This window comes from Lethenteron reissneri, unplaced genomic scaffold (assembly GCF_015708825.2).
Source record: "Lethenteron reissneri isolate LAM-NWPU_2019-01 unplaced genomic scaffold, ASM1570882v1 scaffold_1846, whole genome shotgun sequence".
NCBI classification, from domain to species: Eukaryota; Metazoa; Chordata; class Hyperoartia; order Petromyzontiformes; family Petromyzontidae; genus Lethenteron; species Lethenteron reissneri.
In genome coordinates this window covers 1,081,991-1,094,543 of record NW_026891604.1, presented here as the reverse complement: position 1 = coordinate 1,094,543, position 12,553 = coordinate 1,081,991, and the positions used below count along the sequence as shown (strand labels likewise).

The 12,553-nt window shown below is 45.8% G+C and overlaps 1 protein-coding gene across 1 annotated transcript in view; it reads left to right on the top strand.

The window, feature by feature from the left end:
• The window catches only part of LOC133339359 (interferon alpha-inducible protein 27-like protein 2A), a gene marked incomplete at its 5' end in the record, with an annotated part of 30,189 nt that extends 21,112 nt beyond the window's left edge, over positions 1–9,077 (top strand). Inside the window, 3 exons of the mRNA XM_061547492.1 lie at positions 1,665–1,715; positions 4,037–4,198; positions 8,009–9,077. Coding sequence (XP_061403476.1) covers positions 1,665–1,715; positions 4,037–4,198; positions 8,009–8,115 — 320 coding nt within the window. The remainder of the gene's footprint in view (positions 1–1,664; positions 1,716–4,036; positions 4,199–8,008) is intronic.
• Positions 9,078–12,553: the final 3,476 nt, after the last annotated feature.

The following is a 12,553-nucleotide window of genomic DNA, read 5'->3' as shown; positions in this document are numbered from 1 at the left end:
AAACTGCCCAAGTAATAAAAATGATGAAAATACCTTCTTGGTTCTTTCGGTAAAGGTCACGTAGAAGGGAAGTAATAAAATAATAAAAATAAAACATAATAAAATAAAATATTATATTATTTTATATTATTATATTATTTTATATTATATTATTTTATTTTATTATGTTTTATTTTTATTATTTTATTACTTCCCTTCTACGTGACTTTACCGAAAGAACCAAGAAGATGAATCCCTGCAGTCACGAAAGCTTTAAATCGAGATAAAAATACCGTACATTGCGAGAGTAACTGGTAAACTAACCAGATGTTTGGAAAAAAAAAAAAACATCCGTGTCGGGTTTGGCATGGTACATAAAATACAGAAATTCATATCTGGTACAAAATATGCATTATCGAAGCTATCAACAGAAGATACGTACCGGACTAATTGTACTTGTGGCAAATGCTATGTCGGGCAAACAGGACGAATGATCAGCACGAGACAAAAAGAACACCAAATAAATATTAAATACTCCCAAATACAACTGTCAGCAGTAGCAGAACACGCGTGCCCACAAGGACACTCCATTGATTTTGATGTTGAAGTTACGTGCAAAACTAGTTACTACTGGTCAAGACTAATTGTAGAATCTATAGAAATTGAAAGAAATACAAAAAATTGTAACCGTTCGGATAGCTACCGACTTATTGTTGCGTGGAAGCGAATAATCAAATCAGACATTGTTTAAATGCATGCCTATACAGGCTACCATACTTCAATAGGGATTACCCTTGGTATGGCTATTTTAATAGAGGAAGGACTAGTTTAGTAACTAGTGTAGTTAGCCTGGCGGTCACCACCATAGGTTGTTATTCTGTTAAGGGGGAAAGTTACCCCGTGTGTTGGAACTGAATAAATGTGTTGCCTCCAAGTCTACTTTTGCGACTCAGTTGAACCCATTACATATAGGTTAGTAGTGTATAGTAGTGTAGTGTGTAGTAGTATATAGTAGTGCAGTGTGTAGTATATATCAGTGTAATAGTATATAGTAGTGCAGTGTGTAGTAGTATATAGTAGTGTAGTAGTGTATAGTATTACTTGTGTTGGACATGAAGAAAAAACATGCTCTGGTAATATGTGGCATTGTCGATTTAAAGCTTTCGTGACTGCAGGGATTAATCTTCTTGGTTCTTTCGGTAAAGTAACGTAGAAGGGAAATAATTAAATAATACAAATAAACATAATAAAATAAAATTCTCACGACGTTTCGGCTGCTTGTGTTGTGGCCGAAACGTCGTGACAATTCTATTTTATTATGTTTTATTTTTATTATTTTATTATTTCCCTTCTACGTGACTTTACCAAAAGAACCAAGAAGATTTGGCATTGTCTTTGAAAATGGTTGGTCCACAAACAGAGACAGCTTTCTCTAGAGCCAACCAGTGTTAGATCAGACGAGGCCAAAAGGCGAACAGCACTGGTCTACCACTGGTTGAGACAAGTACTGTGTGTGGTTAATGCAGACTTGATTCATTGCAAAATTCCTGTTTGTTGTTTTAACATCTTAACACCTCCTGTTGTATTGTCAGAATGGGTACAACCTATTTTTATGTAGTGTGTAGTGTAGTATATATATGTGTGTGAGTATGTAGAACTAACCGCTCTGTGTCACCCCCACACAGAGGAGGAGTTGACCATCTTGTGTTATGTTGGCGTCTTGGCACTCGGAGGAGGTAAGCGATGACGTCACCACGCCTCCACGTGACGACGGTGTGTGATGGTGATGCTGTATGATGCTGTGTGTGATGGTGATCGTCTGTGATGCTGTGTGTGATGGTGATCGTCTGTGATGCTGTGTGTGATGGTGTGTGATGGTGATCGTCTGTGATGCTGTGTGTGATGGTGATGCTGTGTGATGCTGTGTGATGGTGATGTTGTTCGTGATGCTGTGTGATGGTGATGCTGTGTGATGGTGATGCTGTATGATGCTGTGTGATGGTGATGTTGTTCGTGATGCTGTGTGATGGTGATGCTGTATGATGGTGATGCTGTATGATGCTGTGTGATGGTGATGTTGTTCGTGATGCTGTGTGATGGTGATGCTGTGTGATGGTGATGCTGTATGATGCTGTATGATGCTGTGTGATGGTGATGTTGTTCGTGATGCTGTGTGATGGTGATGCTGTGTGATGGTGATGCTGTGTGATGGTGATGCTGTGTGATGGTGATGTTGTTCGTGATGCTGTATGATGGTGATGCTGTATGATGCTGTGTGATGGTGATGTTGTTCGTGATGCTGTGTGGTGGTGATGCTGTGTGATGGTGATGCTGTATGATGCTGTATGATGCTGTGTGATGGTGATGTTGTTCGTGATGCTGTGTGATGGTGATGCTGTATGATGCTGTGTGATGGTGATGTTGTTCGTGATGCTGTGTGATGGTGATGCTGTGTGATGGTGATGCTGTGTGATGGTGTTGTTGTTCGTGATGCTGTGTGATGGTGATGCTGTATGATGATGTGTGATGGTGATGTTGTTCGTGATGCTGTGTGATGGTGATGCTGTGTGATGGTGATGCTGTATGATGCTGTATGATGCTGTGTGATGGTGATGTTGTTCGTGATGCTGTGTGATGGTGATGCTGTATGATGCTGTGTGATGGTGATATTGTTCGTGATGCTGTGTGATGGTGATGCTGTGTGTAATGCTGTGTGATGGTGATGCTGTTCGTGATGCTGTGTATGATGGTGATGCTGTGTGATGGTGATGCTGTGTGTAATGCTGTGTGATGGTGATGCTGTTCGTGATGCTGTGTATGATGGTGATGCTGTGTGTAATGTTGTGTGATGATGATGCTGTGTGTGATGGTGATGCGGTGTGATGCTGTATGTAATGCGGTGTGTGATGGTGATGCTGTGTGATGGTGATGCGGTGTGATGCTGTATGATGCTGTGTGATGGTGATGTTGTTCGTGATGCTGTGTGATGGTGATGCTGTATGATGCTGTGTGATGGTGATATTGTTCGTGATGCTGTGTGATGGTGATGCTGTGTGTAATGCTGTGTGATGGTGATGCTGTTCGTGATGCTGTGTATGATGGTGATGCTGTGTGATGGTGATGCTGTGTGTAATGCTGTGTGATGGTGATGCTGTTCGTGATGCTGTGTATGATGGTGATGCTGTGTGTAATGTTGTGTGATGATGATGCTGTGTGTGATGGTGATGCGGTGTGATGCTGTATGTAATGCGGTGTGTGATGGTGATGCTGTGTGATGGTGATGCGGTGTGATGCAGTGTGATGCTGTGTGTAGTGTGTGGTTGTGTGTAATGCTGTGTGTGGCTGTGTGATGCTGTGTGACGCTATGTGTGGCTGTATGTGATGCTGTGGGTGATGTGAGTGAGGCTGTGTGTGATGCTGTGATGGTGATGCTGCTGCGACGCCATACATCCATCACAGACATAATTTCAACCGTGATGACGGTTACAAACTGAGTAATCATTGGAAAGATGTGATTAACCATGCAAAAACGATTTAACTACACTTATTTGCCAATCTTATTTGACAGACAACCATCACAGTTTTACCATGTTTAGTGGTGGTTTCCCTGTCACAGGTTGAGTCACAAACCGCACCTCTCCATAACAAAAGCTCAGTCTTTTGTTATGCAGTCTATTCTTAGTCTTAAGCCTCACCTTACCATATTAATAAAAAGTATGCGGCCCTTGCCCCACCACCTTCTCCAACCATTATATAAACGGAGTGGTAGCTCCTGCAATCTCTCATTCACTTGATACAGCTGTCGTGGCTGTGACGGTTCCACCTGAAGACGGAAGCTTGTGTTGCCTCCGAAACGTCGTGATTTTTATTTTATTTTACTTTTTAATGTTTTTACCTACACGGTGACTTTACCGAAAAAACCTAAGAACATACATCCACGTGTTCATTTGTGTGATGGTGTTTTTGTTATCATCATCGATGTTGTCGGCTCGCCTCCTCCCTCCTCACTGTTGTTATCTTTGCTGTTGTTCCCATTTTTGATGTTGTTGTGAGCCAGTGGGCGCAGTTGTTGTGGTCACTTGGGTAATAGGCGCCATGGGCTTCACCGCCGAAGGGATCGCCGCCGGCTCCATGGCCGCCTGGCTCATGGCGCGGGAAGCGGCAGCCAACGGAGGAGGGGTCGTGGACGGAGGGGTCGTGGCCACGCTGCAGTCCATCGGTACGGAGGTGCAGGGCCTTGGAGTGAAGGGCTTCTGGCCAGGGCTGTTAGGGGGCAAGTGCTGTGAGTAGTAGCGAGTAGAGGAAAGACAGAGACAAAGGTACTCCCAGGTAGCCTCTAGCAGGGATGTAGCGGCAAGTGCTGTGAGTAGTAGCGAGTAGAGGAAAGACAGAGACAAAGGTACTCCCAGGTAGCCTCGATCAGGACGTAGCCTTGCCTGCCGGAGGAGCTCACTGATAGGACTTCATCGAGATATTTCAAGGTTTTGTGAGCTCCTCACACAATCCATCCTGGTTAAACCCGGGATGGATCGTAGACAGGACAGCCTGAACGTTTCTAACCGGTGAAGATGTTCTATTAGGCAAGTCCACGTTTTGCAAGCGTAGAGAAGGGAGGGCATGACCGTGGCCGAGAAGACCTGAAGCTTCGTGTGAAGCGACAGACCAGGTAGCTTCCACGCAGCGTTACATAGCTGATGAAAAGATATTGCTGCTCGACTAATTCGGAGTGAGACCTCTGCTGTCAAACCAAAGCTGGTCATAAGCACACTGCCCAGGTATGTAAAACTCTCCACACTCTTCACAACTGCCCATCACTAATGTGGAGTTTAGGTGGTAGAGTTTTTGATGGTACAAAATACCCAGGCAGGTGCTTAGTTTTTTGTGAGGCTGATGACAAGACCCCACCCCTTAGTGGCATGCTCCAGGTCTAGCAGCAGCACCTCTATCTACTCCTCTGACTGAACAGCAATCACCAAAACATCATTGGCATACGTAACATGGTGGACCAATAGGGACCCATCTCTAGACTGCACCTGGGCATTGATCAGCTTCCCATTGCATTTGTACCAGATGGAGATTCCTCCAGAACAGCCCTAGAAGGCTTCTCGAATTACGTTTTCGAAAAGACGTTGTGCACCCCAAGGTGAACAAGGAATGGCTCCAATTCCCAGGCACATAGCTTGAACCGGGCCTTCCCACCATCATGAAGGTCCTTAATGATTGTGAGCAGAGAATTAGGGACTCCAAAAGCACGAAGAACAACCAACAGCCCAGGTCTTTTGATGGCATCATAGGCCTTGACCAGGTCAATAAAGCAGAGATGTAGGTCTTGTTGGAATTCCCTAAACCTCTAATGTAGAAAACGAACAGAAAACATGGCATCTGAACAGGACCACCCTGGCCCACAACCACATTGGAGCTCTGCAGGCCTGTCAGCGTACCTGGCAAGGCGATTGTTGAATAATCCTTGCCAGGACCTTGTGTGGTCCCCCTTATTAACGAGTGGGACCACCAGGGCATCATTAAAATCCTGTGGAACCCGTCAAGTGGTCCAAGCTGTTATTATGATGTCATGCAGGGTGGTTTGCACACAAACCCCACATTCCCTCAGCATTTTGCTTGGGATATCATCTCTTCCCATCGCTCTTTCTGGTTTCAGACTAAAGATCGCCTTCCGTACTTCCTCAAAAGATTGCACCTCAGCTAGACACTCACAGGAGGTGACTACTTTTCCAATATTTGAGACACAGCATGCTCAGCAGGGTCATCCCCACTTTGTCCCATGATGTTTTCTGGGCTGAAGGATTTCCTTTCCCCCAGGATCTCAAAAAAATGTTCAGCAAACCTCCAACCTTGTTCCTGGTGGCCGGAGATCAGATCGCTGTTCAGTTCTTTAAGGATAGTGATAGGTGTAGTACTGCAAGTTACTTTTTGATGGAGTTAAAAAGTGATTTATGATCACGGGTTACTGAGGCAGAATTCTTCTCCTCAGCAACCCACGATCACCACTCATCCTTGCGGCGTCGCATGGCTCTCCGAACCTCTGAGCGAAGGCTGCGGCAAGATTCTTCATTCTCTGACGTGGGATGATTTAGACAGTAGGTGTGGGCCTGTTGCTTTTTCTCAGCCAGCCGCAACACCTCCTCCATTAGCCAGGGTCTCTAGGGAGGTCTGGACCATGTACCCTAAGTAGCCATTGCAGCTGCATGAACTACAGTCCTAAACCTTGCCCATTACCCCTTGGCTTCAGGAGGAGGGGGCATGATGCAAACCCCAGCTGCAAGCAATGATTAAGTTCTCGTTTCTAACTTTCATCAACTAGCTGAGACCATGCTACTAAGGGTTTGAATGGGGTCCTAGATTGACACCCACCACCAGAGTGGAAGAATTGCAGGTGCATCTTACAGTTGACAAGCCGATGGTCAGTGGGCATATCAGCTCCACGGTAGGACCTAGTGTCAAGGACATGGGTCCGCATCCACTGTTCTGTCACTATATAGTCCAGCAGATGTTCTTGCTTGGACCTGGTGTGCATCCATGATGTTGTGTGGATGTGTTGATGCCAGATCAGCCCCCTACTGTTGTTATTGAGATGATTTAGCACATGCCTTCCAATCACTCCAGCCCAGGTGCCACTCGAACATTAACATAACCCAACAGGATGACTGTATCCCGAGGGGCCATTTTAGCTAGCACCTGGGACAGGAGATCATAGATGGCATCTGACTCATCAGTCATGCCTGCATCCTTCCTCTGATGTTCATCTCCGCTGGGGGCGTAAGCAACTACTACCACCATTCCTCATCTCTTGTTGATCGGGAGGTAAGTCCACAGTAGCCTGGGGCTTACAGCTTCCCACACATCATTGCCATGGTCCCACACCACACTGATTATTTTATTCAGAAGAAGAGCCACTCCCAGTTGTTTGGCAGTCTCCTGTCGTGAGTAGAAGACTGCCACTCCTCACGGTGACTGGACTTTCTGAATGCTGTATAGATCCAGGCAGTACTTGTCCAGCTCCTGACAGAGGAGTGGCAACCTCTCTTTCGCAGTGAGTGTTCGAACATTCTACATGGCCACCGTCAGTGTTTTTTTGTCGTTTCTGGAGGAACCCCGAGGGTGCCGGGATCAGTCTCCTGGCTCCGTCAAATGGGGTTTGGCCAGGAGACATCTTGGACAACAGTCCCCCCAGGGGCCTCCAGCACAAGCTTAGCTAGATATTATCCCGTGTGTTTGTGGAACTTGAATTGAAGGTGGAGGTGGTACCAGCATCTTGCACCTGTCCGGAGCCCCCATTAGCCGCTGTGGTGGCTATAATTGCCATGAGGGGTATTGCCGATTTTGGGATTGGCCATTCCCCCATGCTCACCACAGCATTGCCGTCCGGCACAGAGGACGTAGGGAGTTGTTTTTGCCGGAATACCCACACACTCAGAGACGCATACAAAGGTCCCCCAGATAGCCTCTAGTTGGTCAATAGGGCAAGTGCTGTTAGTAGTAGCGAATAGAGTAGACACAGAGACAAAGGTACCCCCAGGTAGCCTCGAGCAGGGATGTAAGGTGGTAAGTGCTGTTAGTAGTAGAGAGTAGTGGATTCGACACAAAGGCAAAGGTACCCCAGGTAGCCTCTAGTAGGGCTATAGGGACAAGTGCTGTTAGCAATAGCGAGTAGATTAGACACACAGACAATGGTACTCCCAAGTAGCCTCTAGCAGGGCTGCAGGGGCAAGTCCTGGCTATTGTACACCATTACAAAGGTAACCCCAGGTAGCCTCTCGTAGGGCTGTAGGGGCAAGTTCTTGCTAATGTAGACAAACTCAGAGACACAAAGGTCCCCCAGGTAGCCTCTGGATTTCCGCGGTGGCGAGATGTTAACTCTCCCCCCCCTCCTTTCCGTCCTCCCCCCTTTCTCCTCTCTATCCGTTCCTCGCTTCACCCCCTCCTCCTCCCCCTCCACCCCCCCTGTCCCTCTGCTACCCTGCCCCCTCTCTCTCCCCCCCTGCCCCTCCCCTCCTCCTGCCCCCTGTAGGAGTTGCTGGGCTGAGTATTCCATCTAAGATCATCGTGTGGACAGCCGGAGTAGCCATCACCAAGGTGGTGGTGGACCTCTGTTGTTGCGTCTTGAAACATTTATAAAAAAAATTTAAATTTAAATGAAGATTGGGAAATTGCGTAATTATCGGAAATTATGCTAATTAGTGCAATTATGCGTATCAATTATGCTAATTAGGGATGTGATCATATTTGGTTATGTGAAATTATTCCATTATGCTAATGTATACAGTTCTTATAATTAAGATTATTATGCATGATCTCAGGAAGACACCACTCAGATACTTCTGTGTTAAGCAATTAAAATTCAAAACAAAAACATAACACTCGAATATGCGAACTCTTAAGCTTGGAATTGTCAACACAGTACCACTGGGGATGTTCTCATTGATCCGTACATTTAACCCTCAATGATCACGTTGTTAAACTGGGTAACCGAACAATTGATTAATTCCTCAAAGTAAGGCGAGCATATACGGTGATAGGAAAAAGTTCTTAAACGACGACATTCATACGAATGGCAATTTTTTAAAATTATATCCCGAAGGCAAAAGTATACGTCAATAGATTCATCGGCAGGATTATATTATTAACGAAATGTCTTGGAACAATGGTGTGCGGCAATATGCCTGCTTCCGCAGATGCTTATCTTTTGGCTAAGGCTTCAATTAATTCGTGGGCAAGATTCTGTGATCAAAAGAAAGGTTGAACACAATATTCTCCCTGTGAGCGTGTAGATTCGTAACGAAGGTTTCAAACGTTTAGTTTACATCGATGAATCTATTGGTATTTTGTATGCAATTAAAAAGAAAATTACCGACTAATGTACTGTAATTCTAGATTTTAAGCTTTCGTGACTGCAAAGATTCATATTCTTAGGTTTTTTTTCGGTTAAGTCACGTAAGTAAAACATCAAAATAAAAAAATAAAAAATAAAAATCACGACGTTTCGGAGGCAACACAAGTCTCCGTCATCAGGTGGGACCGTCACAGCCGGATTAGCTGCATCAAGTGAGGCAATGATTCAAGATGTAATCCCTTAAAAAGGCAAGTTGAGGGGGAGGAGAGGGGGGGGGCTCATCAGAATGTGGTAGCCAATGAATGGAACGCATCGGGAGGGGGAGGGGGGGGGGCAAAAGAATGCGCGTCGGCGTGGACGCTGTTGGTGTCTCGCACCCCCAGGGTGTGCGTGCTGCACCCCAGACTAAGAAGAGCCACTGGGCTTAGAGTGTGGAGCTGCCTGTGCCGGTTACCAACAGCGTGGCCGCTATTGGTACCAGAGCACTTGACGCCGTCTGGCTTCACGGTCCACCAACCCTCACCCACGATGCCCGAGTGCTGAGCGGCCCAGCCACTCAAGTAGAGGATGTCCGTGCACTGACAGTCCCAGGGGTGTGGAGCGGAATGATCTATAACTCTGCACATAAAGCACTCAGCCTGACTAGAACAACAACAACAACAACCTGCAGCTTCCACTCCTCCATTAGAACAACGCCCACCTCTTGTCTCCGAGACCTGCATCTTCATCATCACCACCTCTGCCACCCAACTATGAGCAGGCCTACCCCTAATCCTGCCTCAACCCCATCACTACAGCTATCACCATCACTACCTCTACCCATATCACTTTCCCTATCACTATCCCTATCTCTACTCCAACGCTTATCACCACCCCGAACACCATTACTACCCCTATCACAGTAACTACCCCAATCACTACCACTACACCATCCCCTATCTCTACACCATCCCCTATTACTACACCTACCCCTATCACTAGACCTAACCCCTATAACTACCCCTACTCCAATCACTACATCTATCACCATCACTACCCCTATCACTACACCTACCCCTAATCCTATCTCAACCCCCATCACTACACTGCACGTCGGCGTGGACGCTGTTGGTTTTGCACAACGCAACGGGAGGGGGAGGAGGGGCGGGGCCAAAGAATGCACGATGGCATGGGTGCTGTTGGTGTTGCACAACGCCAACGCATTAGACAGAGAGGGGGAGGCCTGATACACATGATAGAAAAAAAGAACGAAAATGTCCATGTTTATACCAATTCTGGCTGAACAATGAAGAGAGTACTGTTAAACACTGGGGATGTTAACACTCGGTAAAGTAAAGTAAGATAGTGCCTGTCAGATAAGATGGTCCAAAAAAGTGTAATTAAGTCTTTTTTGCGTGGTTGATAACATCTTTCCAATGATTACTAAGTTTGTACCCCTCATCACGGTTGAAATTATGTCTGTGTTTGTATATTTGTATGGCTTCGTGTACAAACCTTTGATGGTAGCCGGGAGGTTTGCAGAGAACCTTGGTCTCGGAAAAGACAATTTCATGAGAGCCCGCCGAGTTGTAGCAATGATCGGCAACGGCCGATGTACTGTACTTATAAACGACCGGATTCATATCACTCAATGAGCACCAATGTCTTCATGATCAGCTAATGGTTTATGCACTCTTATAATTGGTCTTCTTATTATCAGTCCGGGTATGTGTTTATGTATGTGTTGGTGGATTGTTTCCTTGATACATTCTTTGTGTTAAGCAGACGCCGGGTGATGCGTCGTGAGTTTGTGAGGATGGGGGAGGGGCATACAAACAGCTTGTTGCACATTCCTTCCCTTTATTAATGCTACCCCTATCCCCTGCCTTTGATGCTGCTAATCCTGCATAATGCACGGGCATAATATGACTTTAAACCCCCCGCAAAACTTCCTACGCATTTCACAAGTAGTACTAATCCCATATCTGCATTTCCCATGAATATGCTAAAATTCATCTTGATATGCAAATTCTTTTGTCAAGGCCCCCTCCCCCCTCCATCCCAGCTTAAATAGACGCTCCAAGCCTGGGGTGTGTCATTCAGACTGTCTTTCCGACAGACCTGTTCTTCACCTGAGGACGGCTGCTTGCGTTGTGGCCGAAACGTCGTGAGAATTATTTTATTATGTTTTATGTTTATTTTATTATTTCCCTTCTACGTGACTTTACCGAAAGAACCAAGAAGGAAACAAGTATAACCCGTAAAAACAAAGTGTTTCACTATAAATCCTTTATATGCGTGGCGGCTAGAGTCCTCTCGTCCTCTGGCTTGAGATGGCTGCCACCTATGGGTCAGATTATTGCATTGCACCATTAAGCAATTGGTAATTAAATATAATATTTTTGTCCTAAAAAGTGTAAAATTTAGCAAAATTTTTTCACGAACATTAATTGTCACGCACATCGAGTCTGTGTGCAAAATGTCAGCTCGATTGGATCACGGGAAGTGGGTTAAACAACGACCGAAAGATTTGCACGGTCCTAAGCAAGCAAGCGAACTTGATATAAAGGATTTAAACAAGTAAACCCGTAAAAACAACGTTTTTCACTATACATCCTTTATATGCGTGGCGGCTAGAGTCTTCTCGCCCTCTGGCTTGAGATGGCTGCCACCTATGGGTCAGATAATTGTCTGCCACCATTAAGCAATTGGTAATTAAATATTTAATTTGTTTTCCCTAAACAGTGTAAAATTTTGGAAACATTTTTTCGCGAACATTAATTGTCTCGCACAACGAGTCTGTGTGCAAAATGTCAGCTCGATTGGATCACGGGAAGTGGGTTAAAAACGACTGAAAGATTTGCACGGTCGTAAGCGCGCAAGCAAGCGAACTTAATATAAAGGATTTAAAAAAAAGCTTGTTGCTCGCTCGCTCGGCGGCAGCCATGGCTATTAATTAACGTGACGGGAACAGACAGGGTCACGTTAGGGTAATTTGGGACCTAAGTGGTCGTAAATTGTAATTAGGACAGAGACGGACAGAGACAGGTGCGGTGAGAGAGTGTTTGGGAAGAGGGGCGTGGCAGGGTCGTTAGGGGGATAAAAGCCGGCGTGGAACAGGGCTCTGGGCTGCTGTTGTGGGAGAACCAAGGGACTGCCGTTGCCGTCGTCATCTTGGAGCGGGTCGTCTTCATCGCCCTGGAACGGGCACCTTGTAGTCTTGGAAGTCTTGTCTCCGTGACTGCCACGCGTCGCTCCTGTGTAGCCAGCCAGCTACACAGGGAGCGTCGCGTAGAGTCACAAAAGTTACCCAAGTGTATATAGTCAAATTTCAATTTAAAGCTTTCGTGACTGCACGAGGCGCTCTTCCCCAAGCATGGTGGTGCCCATTCAGACGCTGTCTTTCCGACAGACCTGTTCTTCATCTGAGGACGGCTGCTTGCGTTGTGGCCGAAACGTCGTGAGAATTATTTTGTTTTATTTTTTATATTTTATTATTTACCTTCTACGTGACTTTACCGAAAGAACCAAGAAGATGTATTTAGTCACTCGCGGTTACACGTTAAGTTATCAGTGAGTCGGTGGACTTTATTCACAATAACAGATTCGTGAAGGATGTCGTGATGCTGATAACGACACCCACACACGGCACTTGGCACTGACCACGTGACACGTCACTTCCCGTCGCCTGATGAACGTTAATGAATAAATGTCAAACACGCAACTGCTTGCGGATCGATCTAT